This window comes from Phyllostomus hastatus, unplaced genomic scaffold (assembly GCF_019186645.2).
Source record: "Phyllostomus hastatus isolate PE091 unplaced genomic scaffold, TTU_PhHast_1.1 phas_contig_254, whole genome shotgun sequence".
NCBI classification, from domain to species: domain Eukaryota; kingdom Metazoa; phylum Chordata; class Mammalia; order Chiroptera; family Phyllostomidae; genus Phyllostomus; species Phyllostomus hastatus.
The window spans coordinates 8,571,291-8,588,330 of NW_025333810.1; the positions used below are offsets into that span (position 1 = coordinate 8,571,291).

The 17,040-nt window shown below is 35.6% G+C and overlaps 1 protein-coding gene across 1 annotated transcript in view; it reads left to right on the top strand.

Moving 5' to 3' along the window:
* Nucleotides 1-17,040, top strand: part of DCP2 (decapping mRNA 2) — a 55,466-nt gene that overhangs the window by 9,636 nt on the left and 28,790 nt on the right. Inside the window, exons 2-4 of the mRNA XM_045837878.1 lie at nt 3,844-3,995; nt 10,155-10,282; nt 10,688-10,786. Coding sequence (XP_045693834.1) covers nt 3,844-3,995; nt 10,155-10,282; nt 10,688-10,786 — 379 coding nt within the window. The remainder of the gene's footprint in view (nt 1-3,843; nt 3,996-10,154; nt 10,283-10,687; nt 10,787-17,040) is intronic.

Consider the following 17,040-nt stretch of genomic DNA (forward strand, 5'->3'; position numbering starts at 1 on the left):
GATAAACAAAAAGGTCCTCACATAATCCTAATTATGTAGCGGCCCTTTTGATAATCTTTTGCAATCATCATCGAGCAGGTCCCAAGTTTGCGATCATTAATATGGAAAATTTACATATCTAAGTAATAAAACTTAGTATACAACTTAGTAATAAAACTAAGTAATGCTTTAAGTAAATTTACAATTTTGGGTTGACCTGCATTCATAGCCATCCTTGGCCATGGGTTGGACACCCCTGATCTAGACGGAAAAATCAGGTCATACTAATTAGGAATTGCAGTGGCTTCAGTCTTTTTAACATCAGAATTGGAGGCTGGCAGGAGAGAGCACTGTCTTCAGAATTCTTAAGGAAAGTGATCTTCAATCTAGTATTCTTTACTCAGCCAAATTATCAAGTGTGAGTATAAAGTAGGGATAGTTTCAGATGTACAATATTCTCAGTAGGTTACAAGAAACATGAGATTTAATATAGGATAGAGGTGTGGGAACCACAGGAAACTAGTGAAAGGACAGCATAAGATAACGGATGTGTATCAGGTGTAAATGACAACCAGTTGAGATTGGTACAGATTAGAAGGCACAAGGATAGTCTTCAAAATGAAACTGGTCACCTGAATTTACATCTTGAGGAAAAAAAAATTAGCAAACTAGTGGAAGGCTGGATTAGTGACAAATACAGAGAAAACAATGCAAAAGCAATCACTAGACCTTTATTAATTGTGGGGAGAACAAAGGATTGTGCAGTAAAGGGAAAATAGGCATAGCTTACCTCATGGCTTAGTTGTGAATTGCATTTACAGTCATAGTAATGTGAAGACTGAGTGGTAATCTAACACTGGTAATCAACTGGGAGTGATTTTTCTTAATATCTGGAGATGTTTTTGGTTGTCACAGCTTGGTGGGGAGTGCTATTGATAGCTAATAGGTAGAGGCTAGGGATGCCACTGAACATCCTATAGTACAGAGGCCAGCTCCTTTTAACATAAAAGTATCTACTTCAGAATGTTAATTGTGCTGAAGTTGACAAACTAACAAAACTGTCAAATAATTTTAGTGGGAGGACGGAGAGATGAGAAGGGTGTAGAATGTGAGTAGAAATAGTACTTCCTCATCTTCCATTATGGAAATAGAAAATGAAAAAATAAACTGAAAAATAAGAAATAGCACATAGGTTTTTCTTTGTTTGTTTGTGTTTTTAACATGGAGGTAGGTAATTTAAATAAAATCAGATAAAGCAAAGCTAGTTTTTGCAGTGCTGTTTTTCCTGTACATGTGTGCACCACTTAGCGGCCTGTCTGAGACTTGGGCAGTGGTCTTATCTTTTCTTATGCAGTTTGGGGTTAAAGTCGAGTTCATAAACAATCTCATGGGGCCATTTTCTTTAATTCTTTCTTCTCCTCTGCTATCTCCCTGTTACTTAACAATTCCTTGGATCTCCCCTCTTCAGTCTTATGGCCAAAAAGACACTCTGCCACACACTTGATGTGTCTCTCTCCATGTCTAGGACCAAGTTCCTGGAGGATAAAAGAAGAAAAGCAGTGGAGGTTTACTCTCTTGGGGTCGCGTGCAGCTCTTGCCATCCAAGATGAAGATTCCTGTCCCTCAGTTTTAGACTCTGTGGGTCCTTGTTACAGCCCCTTTTGCTGTCACTTCTGTGACCATGACTATATTGCTTTGGGGTGCTGGAACATGAGAGAATGGAGGAAAAAAGGGAATTTCCCCTATTGTCTCCAGGCATTAGGAGACCCTCTTAGACTCCTTTCTTAATCCTTGAGGCAGAACTAGAGGGCTTCTGGAGACCTCTATCCCTGCTGGTGCCCTCCAACCCTCAATCCAGCCAGGGGATACTAGAGGGTGGAAAATGGTAAATTCACTTTGAATATTGGCATTTTTCTCTAATCTGTCTGTTAATATTTACTTTTCACAGTTCTCAAATAGCTGCTCCATGCATTTTGTCCAGGTTTGTTTTAGCTGCATTTTATGAGAGGGACAAAATAGAGTGTGCTTGCTCCATATTATCAGGAATAGGGAGGAACCTATGTAAACGTTTAAAAGATAAATTATAACTATTGGTATGCCACACAATTTGCTAGATTGTTGGAACAAAAACATGCAATGGTGTTGTGCATTATCCTAGTGTGCTAATTTAGAGGGGTTTGTGGACAAGGATAAAAATCAGATAATTGCTGTAATGGAGTGGGAGTCTGAGAGTATATAATCTTAGAGTGATACAAAAGGTTGTGTAGGAGAGCAGTGACCAGATCTCAAATGCCATGTAGAAGAGTTAAGATTTAATATCTTAGATAATGCCATCAGGATTGCATAGTACACATTTTGTTCTTAGTGTATGTGGAGTTTAAGAACCATTTCCACAGTTTTTTTCATATTGAAATGTAGATTATTGTGCATACTTGTCCTATCATTTACTTATTACTTTCCCTATCAGAATGTTACATTATTTTTATAATTTAAAAGTATTTTTTGAAATTTGATTTGAAACTTGGAACCAGCCAAGAACATTTAAGCACCATGAGTAGTGAATAATGTAAGTGATCTAACTGGGCGATAATGCTTTTTGTGTGTGTGTTTTGGGGGGGGGGGGGTTCTACTGTTCTTAATTTTTAAAAATGACTCTAAAAAACCAACAGATTTTTTTATGTAGTTCAATCTGTTTTCTAAGATCACTAGAACAAAGGAATATCAAAAATACTGTGCAGTGGGCCCTGGCTGGCATGTCTCAATTGGTTGGACATTGTCGCTCAAACTGAAAGATTGCTGGTTTGATTCCTGGTCAGGGTACAGGTCTTGGTTGAGGGTTTGGTCCCCAGGCAGGGTGCATATGGAGGGCAACTAGTTGATGTTTCTCTCCTTCCCTTCCCCTCTCTAAAATAAAAAGAAAAAGAAAAAATACTGTGCAGTGGAAGAAGCAAATTGTGGTTGCTTAATGAATGCTGTAAATTGCAGTCACTTAGATTTATAAATTCTGATTTGTTTGGTGCACAAAAAGGTTCATTATCTCTTTTTTTTTTAAGATTTTATTTATTTATTTTTAGAGAGAGGGGTAGGGAGGGAGACAGAGAGGGAGAGAAACAGTGATCTGTTGCCCCTCACACACTTGGGACTGGTCTGTAATCCAGGCATGTGCCCTGACTGGGAATTGAACCAGCGACCTTATGCTTTGCAGGACAATGCTCAACCAACTGAGCCATGCAGGTCAGGGCCAAGGTTCATTATCTTAATCAAATATATACATATAATATACTCTATCAAATATATATGTCCCCTTCCCCAAATGTACTTGGAAAAGATAATTTAGGATTTTTGAAGTGCATATATATGAAAGTTTGAACTCAGATTCTGCAGATAAGGCTCTTTGGGAAGTTTATAGCTTGTGAATGAGAAACAGTATTGATTTCTTTAATATTTAAAAAAATACTTTAAATGTGAAGATTAAGCATCTATCTAACAGCTTTCCTATTTGATTTGTGAATGTATTTGCATATATTTTTAGAATATGTTACCAGACATGGCAGGAAACCCTAGTGAAAGTTGCCTTATTCACCTTTAGTTCATTGTTAGTGAGCTCTTAAGTTTATCTCTGTATTTGTGGACAGAGGGTAAAATAGCCTCTTAAAAAGTTCTGAGATACCTTTTATTTTTTGTTTCTTTCCCAGGCTCATTTTCTCTGTAGTAATTTACCCAAATTTTAATTTTGCTTTTGTGATCAGCATTGTGCTCTTGGTCCCTTTTCTCTGGTGGTGGGTCAGGGATGAAGCAATTAAGTAGGTAAAAATAAATTGTTATGGTTTGTAAATAATTTGTATTTGTTTTTGTTTTGGACAGCCGATTTATTTTGCATATTCCCAGCGAGGAAAGAGACAATGCTATCCGAGTGTGTTTTCAGATTGAACTTGCCCATTGGTTTTACTTGGATTTCTACATGCAGAACACACCAGGATTACCTCAGTGTGGGATAAGAGACTTTGCTAAAGCTGATATCCTTTTTATTACTGTAATGGTTGTTTTTCATCCTTGTTAGTAAAATATTTTAGCACAAATTTTCTTTTGCTTGTCCTCGAGATTTATTATCTATTTGATAAAAACATACTTGATTTCTAAAAATTGTCATATAAACAGTAGACACAATTCAATAGTATTGTTTTTATGCAGAGGACCCCTTGAAATGTTCACTAATGACTAGAATTAAATTTGATTTTCTTTTTTTTCCCCCAGAGATAGCTAACCTGTGTCTAGAACTAATTTTTTATTTCCTTCCTGCTGTTTGATTTAGCCAGATGATCTTTATTTAATCAGATTGCTACCTTTATGGGATAGAAATTCTTAAATAATTATTGAATACTTAGCTGTGTTCAAAGCAGTGTTTTTTGGTTCTCTGGCAAATAACAAAGAAGTCCTTGCCTTTAAAGAAGCTTCCCCCCCTATTTACAGATAAAATAGAAGCTTATCATTTATTAGTTATAAAATATTCACATGAATATTTAAGATTTTAAAGGAAGCCATGTCACGAGGCAAAGATTTGGTGAATTGCTGATGATTCTGATATTAAACGTGTTTAGAATTTTGAAAAGAGATGTAAAGATTTTTTAAACATTCATATTTTTAAGGGAATTTAAGATTTTTAAAATGGCGGGGAATATGTTCCAGGTAACAAAATGGATTGAGTAAAATCAGAGAGTTGGAATGAAGTAAGGGATATCTTAATTTGTATTGAGTAGAAGGTTCTTATGGGGACATAATAGAAGATATGAGTGGAAAGTATGTAGGGGGATTTATGGGTTCTTGAGCCAAAGTGGTTTGATTTTTTTATTCTGTAGGTCATTGTTTTTAGCCATAAATCATATGTTCAAATGGAATTGTATCCCACAAATTCACTGTACCACACTAGAGTTGGAGTAGGCGTAGGTGACCTAGAATAAGCCCCATAAATAAGGAACCCTTGTAGGGCTCTGCAGAAAATGGATGAACACAGTTTGTTGTAGATAACTGTTAACCATAGAAAGTTTTCGAGCAGAGCTAAAGAGTATTACTGAGATTATTTGAAAATGGTATTCAGAAAGACTTAACTTGGCAGGATAGGTTTAACCATAGGGTGAACTCTTAACATTACTTGAGCTATGGAACAATAAGGTTCTGAACCATAGTAGAGGGACTACAAGGAAAAGACTGAGGAGACATTTCAATGGAAGAAATGACAAAACTATTTTACTGATTAAGAATGAGGAAGTAAATGAAATAGAAGTGAAATAGAAGTACTATTGAGTACTGCCTTAGTTAAAGGCTCGGTGATAGGTTCTCTGGAGAAATTACAGAAAACTTTGCAGAAGTTATAGAAACATCAAAACAAGCAAATAACAGTGCTTACTCTGTGCGAGGCATGGTGCAGTGAACACGGTAGATTAGTACCTGTCTTCAAGAAGACGAAAGGGAGACAGGAAAGGAAATGATTACGGTGCAGCATGGTTAAGTTATGATAGGGTAGTAAAGGGCTCAGTAGGAACAGAGGAGAGGAATACTCAACCCAGACTTGGAGCTAGCTAAGTAAGAGTTTTCTTCAGAGAGGAAGTAGTTTGTGGGATAAAGATCAAGTGAAAAGGTGAAAAAAGTTAATGTCATTGGGTTTTAGAGTACATGGTATGGGACAAGAGATGATGATGCCAGAGAGTAAGTTAGGGCTAAAGCAAAGCATGTAAGGGTCTTTATTCATAAGAGTAATAGACTGTAGGAAATTTTTTTAAAGTTAAACTTTATTTTTGGAAAAAAACTTCAACTTATAGAGAAGTTAAAATAACATTACACTGCACTACTATCATACTTTTTAAATGAGATTTTACTTATTTGTTTTTTAGAGAAGGGAGGAAGAGGGATAGAGAAACACTGATGTCAGAGAAACGCCCTGACCAGTCCCTGACCAGGAACTGAACAGGCAACCCAGGCATGTGTCCTGACTGGGAATGGAACCATTGACCTTCGAGTTGTGGGACCATGCCCAGCCAACTGAGCCACACTGGTCAGGGCCATACCCTTCTCACATAATTCACCTGTTATTAATGTTTTGCCATATTTGCTTTTTTTTTTTTTCTTCTCCATGGGTGTTTGGAAAGACAGCCCTGGAACAGTGAGAATGGAGGAAGGAAAGATGCTATTTCACTACTTTATAAATTAGAAGTGCAAACCTGTGATAAAAGGGAATAAAATAAGTCAAATTTGAATGATATTTAGGAGATAAAATTTGTGTTAACCTGGATATCTGAGGAAAGGTGGAAGAAAGAATCAAGGATGGTACTTAGGTTTTTCATTTGAGCAGTTGAGTGATTGGGTGTGCTATTGCATTTGTAGAAAAATAAAGGAGGGGAAATTTTGTCGGGGGACTGATGGGCTCAGTTATGGACAAGTTGGTTTCTGGTACCTGTGGGATACTGAAATAGACTGTGTAGAATAAAAATGATTAGCATGAATTCTGGAGGCAGATTCCTTAGGTTAGCATTACTAGTCATGCAGCCTGGGGCATATTGCGGTGCTTTCCTATCCCTATGTTTTTTTTTTATGTAAATTATTCATGGTTTTAGAATTTTTCTCCAGTGAGCACTGAGCAATGCGGGTATAGATTAGGTATCCTGGATTTGTTCCTGGGTTGTGGTTTTGCCAGGGAGCTATATTTAGAGAACAATGGGGCAAAGGATTTTTGGTTATTGCCACGAGATTGATTACAGTGATGGGCCATGCTGTTTAGGGAAGAAAAATAAAAGTTGGAGGGTGCTAATACAGAGAAAGGAAAACAGGCAAAGGTTGTTGTAGAATAGCCATATAGTATGAGTAATTAAAAGAATGCTGTAAAAAATTATGGTCAAGATGTTTAATTTTAATCAAACTGCCAGAGTAGTTCTAGTGATAGCAAGCTCCAGAATGTTGCTGTGGGAATTGGTCCTGGAAATGGAATGGATGTGAGGGGCAAGGAGTATATGAAACTGAGACAAGTTGTCCATTGAGAAATTAATATCATCTAAGAGAATGGTAAGATGATTGCTTATACCTAAAGCAGATTTTTCCTGTTTTTGCAAAAAAAAAAGTTAGAAAAAGAATATTAAAAAAATCACTGAATTACTAAAAAGAGAAAAATGTATATAATACAAGTGGATGTGCTTGAAATTCTCACATTATTTTTCTAATCCATGTAACCTTCTTTCTTTCTCTTAGAATTACTGTGTAAGGCCCATTACTCCAGATTTAAGACTCAAAATAATTTGGTTTTGGAGTTAAGAAAATCAGACAGTAATCAAGTAAGAATTTTAGTAAAGATTAGAAATGATAATTATTCCAAATGGAGTTTGGAATATGGTATATTACGGAGTTTTCAAATTAAATATATTATCTCATTAAGTAAAAATAGCATTTAAAAAATTTCTACTCCCATGTTTGAATTCGGTTGCTTTTATTTACTATTAAGTATGAAGGAGGATTGAAGAGTTGTCAGTGGGGAAAGTGATGTCATTTGGATTGGGTTCTGTTACTTTCTAATTGTGTGGTCTTGAGCCAAGTATGTAGCAGGTTCTTTTCAGTGTTGATTTCAAGTGTATTGTGAACTGCAGTTGGTTGGTTCATTTAACTCACTTATTTTGTGTGGTTCTGGGGTAGAGAAACAAGGATAAAGTGTTTCCAAGTAGTTTCCAAAGTTAAGTCAGTTGCTATGATTTCTCTTGCTAAACCTTTCTTTTTTGTTATTCTTTTTAAAGAAGTTGTTTAATGCACAGAAAAATAAGATAATACTGCTTTGTGGAGACGCTGATGGGCCTTGAAATTATTAGGAATTTGCAGGGAGAAGGAAGAGAAAGAAAAGAACTGGATAAGTACCAGATCTCTGAACTATTTATTGGACATTATCTCTGTTTCTGGGGTATTTTTCTATGTTTTTCCTCATGGTTAAATTTTTAATGGAAAATTTTATTTAAAATTTATACTATCTGTGATGACTTTAAAACATAAGGGATTTTAGTGAACATTATAGAGCCAGACTTTTATTGGAAAAACCGCTTTCAGAATCTTAGCAAGCCCATGTAGAAGAACAATATAGGGCTTCATGAAATGGGTAATGTTGTGTCCAAACTTTATCCTTTTTTTCCCTTCCCAAATGAAGGCATATAATAATTATATTGAAATTAACCTACTGCCTGTCTTTTAATCACAAGGTTGTCATAGATGATTGACTTCTTTGGGCTCTTTGGGGGCCACTTTAGTTGTTATTGCAACAGTAAAACCAATACAAAGTTTTAAATACAAAACTTATAAAACTCATAAAATTTATTTCATAACATGAATTTATTGTGACATTTTTGTTCAAACCAAACAACCAATCAGTATGAATATAATACTGGCTTCTTTGAGAGTGTTTTGTCGTGTTGTAAGTACCAGTTTTTCCACCACTTTTCTTTCCTTTGTTACAAAACCTTCCTACATTATGTTGGGATGCCATTTTTAACTTTATTCATCATTTGCATATTAGATTTATTATGTTTTTAGTCCTCAAAGCAGTTAAAGTAATACTAGTACCAATATGATCTCTGAAATCAAGTGATAGTACTTGATATATGTGATCATTCAAAATGATGGAAAATATGCATGTTTCCAAATTAACATTAAAATGAAAACAATATAGAAATTTTCATTAGAGGGCTTGAGGACCCTTAAGAAAGAATACTATCAATAATATTGGGTTGGCCAAAAAGTCTATTTAGTTTTTTCCATATAGTGAAAGATACATTTTTCATTTTCACCAATAACTTTATTGATGTGGTTATTTCGAGTATGTCACCTGTCTCCCACATGGTATAATGTTGACTGTTCTCAGTTAATGTCTCGATTTGACTGATAATCAACTTCAACTGGTCTGACCAACCATGGAGCGTTGTCCAGTGAGAAATCTCCAGTACAGAACTTCACAAACTACTTCTGACACATTCAATCAGTCACAGCACTTTCTCCATACACTGCACAAATCTTCTTTTGCCTTTTAGTTGCATTTTTACCTTTCTTGAAATACTAAAGCATAATATGCTGAAAATGTTGCATATTTTCTTCCATCTTCAGTATTAAAATGGCTGCACTGAAATTCACCAATTTTGATTTTTTTAATGCATGATGATATGACAGCTGTCACAATACAATCTAACAATTGTTTCAAATGAAGTTAAAGACAACTGAGTGCTACTAGGGCCATCTTATAGAAAAAAAAAACAAATGAACTCTTTTGGTCACCCCAATAATTTTCCCCTCACTTTTCATAGTAACAGTGTTACAGTAATGAGGTATTTGGCAGCATGGAATATTGGAAGCCTGAGCATATGCAGGGTGGGGCAAAAGTAGATTTACAGTCGTTGGTATGGAAAATAATTACAATAATAACAATATAAGAATAAACTTGGTGTTTTGTTTACAACTGTAAACCTACTTTTGCCCTCCCCTGTACTTTACAGGTTTAGGCTTTATTTGCTTTAAAAAGTTTTTTTTTATTTTACTCTGCCTAGTTTTGGGGAGGGAACATGTCCAATTTCTTTTGAAATAGGCTATTTTTCCATTAATACCCAGATTTATTTTTCTCTGTAATCATTAGTAAATCTTCATCTTAAAACAGTTTTTAATTGTAAAAGCAATACATGTACATGGTAAAGATACAATGTATAGAGTGGTATACTTGATTCCTTGTTCTCCTTTCCACAGTTAACCACTTTAACTTGTTATGACAGTTTCTAGCTCTAATCAATATGTATACTGTATTTGTTTCTTTCTATTTATTATGGTATCTGTCAACTCCTGATATGAAGAATTTGACTCACTTAATGAGATGTATTTGAGGTGTTCACGTGGTCCTGCATTTATTTGTATTAACTTAGGGATCCAGGACTATGAGTATCCAAAGCTTACTTAATTAGTGTCTAGACTAAATGCAGGAGTTAGCAGTGATGTGTTCAAGAGAAAACAAATGTGAAAAAACCAAAAGCAAGAGGATTAAATTTAAGTGAAGTGAAAATTTGATTAATTTCATAGGAAATACACAGTTGATTTAAATAGGTCTCTTTCTGTGGATAAATGCTCTCAAACTGTATTAAGGGAGCAAGTAATTTCCTTAACACTATGTATACTCTTCAGTCATTGCCCATTTTTGCTGCCTCAAGGTGAAGATGTGGAAAAAGTTTTGGATGAATGGAAGGAGTATAAAATGGGAGTGCCAACATATGGTGCAATTATTCTTGATGAGACACTTGAAAATGTGAGTGTAATAAAATGAAATGTTTTTAGTAAAATGGTGACCAGATGTGTTATTTCTATAAATGTTCTAAATTGAGGTTTTAAATCCACTAGATTTTTAGTGCTAAAATGCCAAATTTTGCAAGTTTTGTCTGCATTCCATGTCTTAATATTTTATACTTGTTATAGTATGGCTTTTTGCAAAGAAGTGCCTCTTCATTTTTGAAGAAATACTTTAAAATGGGTAGAATGCCTTTCTTTACACTTGTAGTATATTCAGACTCATGGAAGATAATTAAACCAATTACTGTATCAAATTACTGGTGATAACAGTTACCTGAAATAAGGAGAAAAAACACCTTTGACTTTTAGAAAGGAGCATGGCAAAGCAAGACAAGTTTTATTTTGATCTCTGCTTGTTTTGTAGGTACTACTGGTTCAGGGGTACCTAGCAAAATCAGGCTGGGGATTTCCAAAAGGAAAAGTAAATAAAGAAGAAGCTCCTCATGATTGTGCTGCTAGAGAGGTGAGTTATGACTCCTGCTGCTTCTACTTTTTTTGTTTTTAAATCCTCACTGGAGTTCATGCTTAATTGAATTTAGATAGGGAGGGAGGGAGGGTGAGAAACATCCATGTGAGAGAGAAACATCCATCAAAACAGAGATTGGTTGCCTGTCAAAATATGCCATAACTGGGGACTGAACCTGCAACCTAGGGATGTGCCCTGACTGGTAATCAAACCCACAACCTTTCCATTTACAGGATGATGCTTCAACCAACTGAGCCACACTGACCAGGGCATAACTGTTACTTCCTTTGTTCACATCTGTTTCTTATTTATTCTTTATTTGTTTTTATTTTTTTTTCATTGTCTATTTTTTATTGTATTGTCTCTTGATTTCTTTCGTCTAGGGGAGAGAGGAGGATATCTTCTCCACCTTTCCTTTTAGAATTAGATTTGCAATTGGTGAAACATTTTGGTTATTGCAACCTTTGTTTTATGTTTATAGTTTTGGCTTCCATACAAAGCACAATTTGAGCTTTTCTAAGAAATTGACATTTGTTGCTCCAAACCACTTTACCTTCCCACTGCCAATAGAATGAAGTTTAATTCTTTAACTATTAAAACTCCTCCAGTTAGCCCAACACAAAACTTAGTCTTCCTATGTTTATCTTTATTTGCAGTCAAAAGGATTTGTTCCTTGTCTCTTGAATGTGACTGGTTTGTCTCAGCCTTTAAACTTTTGCTCATGTTATTTCCCTACCTGGAAAGTTCTATTTTCTTCCTGACTTTTCAAATCCTGTCTAGGTCCCTTTCTAGACCCAACATTTATCCTTTTTTTCTGAAGGACTGTCACCAACTAGCTCTGCACACAGGGCCTGAGTTTCTCATTTTGTGAAATGAGGTTTAGGGTGGTTAATTTCTAAAGTTTATTTCTACTTAAAATTCTATTTTTAACTAACCAGTGAGCCCTATGCCACAGTAATCTCTAAACTATAATAGCATTTATTGTCTTTATCATTTGTTTGGCATTGATTATATAGTACTTTGTGATAGGTTGTAGACTTTGTTCTTATTTATCAATTCCTTATCATTTATCATCATTCTTTTTGAATCAGTATTTTCCTGCAGCAACGTTCACGTCTTGTTTTAAGTTTGGGTGGAATTATTAAGTGAGAAATAATAGTTAATTTTTTTGTAAACCACTAGTGGTTATCATGTAAAAGTTGTTAGAGGTTATTTACTTTGGAGTAGAATGTGACAATAAAAAATGCCGCATTTTAAATTCAGTATGCAACAGCTTGTAGACAAAGCCATTATATACAAGTCAGTGAAAGTTTATACACACCCTTAAAACTGAAAGCTGTTGAGGGAGCAGGTGAGGAATTGCCACATTTTTTTTTTAAGATTTTATTTATTTTTAGAGAGGGAAGGGAGGGAGAAAGAGAGAGAAACATCAATGTGCGGTTGCTGGGAGTGATGGCCTGCAACCCAGGCATGTACTCTGACTGGGAATCGAACCTGCGACACTTTGGTTTGCAGCCTGAGCTCAATCCACTGAGCTATGCCAGCCAGGAATTGCCACATTCTTTAAGAGCTTTCCCTTTTGCTTCTGTAGATGTGTGTCTGTTATGTGCTTTTTCAGTTGGCTGTGACTCCTGGTGACCCTTTGAATGAGTGATGTCCACAATGTCCTGTCCTCGACAGCCCTGCTCAGCTCCTATAGACTCAGGCATATGGCTTCTCTTGTAGAGCAGTCCATCTCATGTTTGGTCTTCCTCTTTTCCTGCCCTTCTCTTCCTAGCATATTGTCTTTTCCTAAGAATCCTGCCTTCTCTTGATGGCAGGAGATGAAATAACAGTTGTAAAGTCTTACCTTTTATGTCCTTAAACTTTGTAGTTGTCTTCTAAAGAAGGACAAAATAGGAACCATAGATAGCATCCTACTTAAAGGAATTGATCTGTAGTCCTGTACATGGAGTTAGACTTATCCTGTGGCAGAGAGAGTTGTCCAGGTTCAAAAAAAAAACAAAACAAAAAAACCAAAAAAAACCCAAAACCCATTGCATTAACTGGAATAACAAATTTAGGCTAATTGGAGTGAGATCAGTTGTCTCTGTAATTGGATCTTCTTGGGGGAGCTTGGAGGAAACTAAATACCTACACTTGCAAAACTGAAGTACTAGACCGTAGGGGTCTATCTACATTTATCTAGAACCCTGTCTCTGAGTCAGGATGATGCAGAAGTCAGATATTTGTGTTAAGATAGAGGGGCAGGTAACCTGTGAACTGAGGCACCCACTTTTTGCTTTGTTTATTTGTCCTCTGCTGTGGGATACTAACAGAAAAGGTTGTCCTGTTCGTGTGGTGTTAATTTCAGTAATGACTATAAATTACCAAAATTTGTAACAAATAGTTTATTCTTAGGACATGGGCAGTCGCAGAATGGATTGTGGATGATGGCATCTAAAGAGAGTCTTATGGGGAGGGATCCAACAGTTACAACAGATTATCTCTATTTTATAGGTGAAGAGCAGTTTATGACTATGTCCAAGATCACACAGTAAGCAGCAGAATGGGGATGTAAAACCCTGGAGTTGGGCTCTGGGGTCAGTGTTCTTGACTACTGCAATTTAGGCAGTCAGGGAATATTTGTTAAAAAGGTGAACATTTCTAAACAGACCCAGATGAAGGTGGAAGGAATTTGTGATATCTAACTGTATCTGTGTTCTAATAAAATTTATGTTTCTGATTTGGATCAGTATGAATTTTTTTTTTTTCTTTAAAGTTTTTATCTTGCTCTTAGGAACCATTTTCGGTTCAGGGAAAATTTTTTCCCTTTAATAATAAGAATCGATCCTAACTTCTGACTTTTCTGAACTAAGTAACATCCTCTTTTAGCTTAATAAAGGACCTTGTCAGAAAAGGCTTGGCTTTAATTTATATAAATTTTGGATTAGAATTTTTAAAGGCAAGTCTTTTGACTTCTTAGTCTTGATATTTAAATGACTACCTTTGTCACAAAGGGAAAAGTTTTGGTATTAAGGTAGATTGTCGCTTGCTGTATTAGTCTGTTCAGGTTACCATAACAAACTACTGCAGACTGGGTGACTTAAAGAACAGAAGTTTATTTCTCGTATTCTGGAGGCTGGGAAGTCAAAGAGCAAGGTGCCTGCTGATTGGATTCCTGGTGAGAACCCTCATTCTGGCTGGCAGGTGGCAGCCTTTTCACTGTGCTCATGTGGTGTCTCCTGGCTGCCCATGTGAGTGCAGAGAGTGAGTGCACTAGTTTCTCTTTTCTTGTAAGAGCATTAGCCCTATTAATCCCACCTGTATGACCTCTTTTAACCTTTTTTCCCTCCTCATAGGCCATATCTCCAAATATAGTTACATGGGGAATTAAGACTTCAACATAGGAATTTTGGAGGGATACAGTTTAGCCCATGGCAGATGCCATTTTTTTGAGTGATGAAAGTATTCAACTAGTTCTGGAGTTGCAGTATGACATTCTGCTGCTTGGTGGTGCTGCAGTATAATAGAAGCAGCACTGTTTGAGAGGAGGAACCACCAGTGTTACATCTTAGTTGAAAACTAGATTGTTATTTCATTCTTTATGGGAGTTTATGTTAATATCACATTGTACTGTTTAATTTTTTATTATTAACATACAAGGAAAGGTTTTGTCCTAATTGTGAGCAGCATTTGTTAGGCTTAGGCTGATGTCTTAAGCACTTTTTCTCTTGCTTTTAAGTTACACTGTTCTGTCGTGGATGATTACCTGTATATTTAATTGCTAATATTTTAATTTGGTTATTGTAGATTTTTATTTTGGTTTATTATAGTTATATCAATGTTATTATTTCACTGTAGATGACCATCCAGAGGTGTTTTGTTACACTATAGCAGATTTGACACATCCCATAAGAGCTGTCTTTGTGGGCTGAGCTGAAAGAAGCAGGGACAGGCAGCCTTCTCAAGGAGATGGTTTGAATGATTGTCAATAGAAAGCTAAGGTCCATCTTAATTACTAAGTCCCAGCCATCTCTTTGAGTTTTTGGTTTACCTTTGTTAATTGGATTGTTTCTGGTCACTTTTATTCAGGGGAGTAGATTTAAGACAAAATGAAAAATGTTTTCTAGATACTGTTGAAAGGATATGTTAGGATGACTTCACTGTATTTTTGCTGTCAGTTGTAGTGAAACATACTAGCTGTTCTTGAGAACAGACAAGTGATACTTGGCGGTTCACTTGTGGTTTCAAATTTTCATATTGTTGCTTATTATTTGACAAAACTATATTTTATTGTAATGAACCTAACTGCATCTGTATGATTTTTATCTTCGTAGAATTTATACAAAGAAACTATTGGTTGGCATTTTCTACCTCTTCCTGTAGTCTTAAAGGAAATATAGGTAGAGTATTTCATCATTTGTCTATGCTGGTGCTCTTTGGGTAGCACATTTTTAAATCTTAGGGATTTTTATCTAATACTATTGGAGAACTTAATGCTATTCCATATGCCAGACACATTAACTATGTATTACAATACAGGAATGGATTTGATTCACAGACGGTGTGGTATTAAAATTTTTATCATTGGCTTTTGTACATGTGAGTTATTAAAAAGTTTTTCATGGTAAATATTTGAGAATGAATACCTAATTTTAGAGGCAAATCAGCCTTTATCACTTCTAGAATTGAGAGTTTATGTCTCTTATATTTGTTCTAGTTTTGATTGCACAGGGTTTGAAGCTACCTGTGTTAGCATTGATGACCTTTTAATTTTGTGTCATATTGCATCACTTCTGCCCATATGATTTTTCAACTATAGCCATTCCCAACTGTCTAAATGGAGTACTTTTTTCTTTTTATCTCTGGCCAACTCCTATTCATCTTTAAGTCCTAGCCCAAGTGGATCCAGCAGAATAGGAGTGCTGTCCATGACAACCTTCCAAAGGTGACCACCCCAGTTCCCACCTCACCTCTATCCAGGGTGTAGTTAGGCTTTCTGATTCTGTGCTCCCACAGCACACAACTACCTCTTCGCACATATATTACAATTGTTTTATTTTATTTTTTAAAAGATTTTATTTATTTCTTTTTAGAGGAAGGGGAGGGAGAGAGCAAGAGGGGGAGAAACATTGATGTGTGGTTGTCTCTCACACGCCCCCCGCAACTGGGGACCTGGCCCACAACCGAGGCATGTGCCCTGACTGAGAATTGAACTGGCGACCCCTTGGTTCACAGGCCAGCACTCAATCCACTGAGCAACACCAGCCAGGGCTACAATTATTTTTTAGCCTGCCTCCTTAAAGAGTAGTGCTTGGTTTATTTGTTTTTGACGTCATTAGCTAGGATAGTACCTGTCATTTGTTAAACTCACACTATGTATTGTTGTATTTTAAAAGAACTAAATATTAATTACATGTGATTCCTAAAAAAAAATTGTATTAGTAGTGAGATAATTGTAAGAATGGAGAAAGAAAATAGTAATAATACAAAGAATAGATTCACCCATTAATATTTTGCCATGTTTGCTTTATTTTGTTATATGTGTGCTACTATTTTATTATACTTTTTATTATAATACAAATTATAATTATATTATTTTAATATATTAAAATTAAATTTAATATTTAAATAAATTGGAATAGATAGTAAACTTATTCTTAAATAATAAAGAGGGAGGTCTTGGAGGGGGTTATTATTATTGGTGAATAATTTTGGAATAAATTGTAAGCATAATGTGCCTTAACCCCTTACTGCTTCTTCAAAGTATATTCTACTGAATATGTTATCACAGATGTCCCAATTTTCTCCCCTTTGCCCCCCACCCATACCCTCTTTCCCTCCAGCAAACCCCCTGCCCCCTTAGTTCATATCCTTGGGTCGTGCATATAAATTCTTTGGCTTCTCCATTTCTGATACTGTTCTTAATATCCTCCTGTCTATTTTGTATTAATTATGCTTTTTAATCCCTGTATCTTTTCCCTCATTCTCTCCCTTTCCCCTGCCAGCTAATAACCCTCTAAATGATCTCCATACTTGTGAATCTAGTCCTGTTCTGTGTTGCTTGCTTAGTTTCTTTTTTTTATTCAGTTGTTGATAATTGTGAATTTGTTACTTTCTTAATATTCATAGTTTTGATCTTTTTCTTAAATAAATCCTTTTAACATTTTATGTAATAATGGCTTGGTGATGATGTACTCCTTTAGCTTTACCTTTTTTGGAAGTACTTTATCTGCCCTTCCATTCTAAATGATAGCTTTGGTGGATAC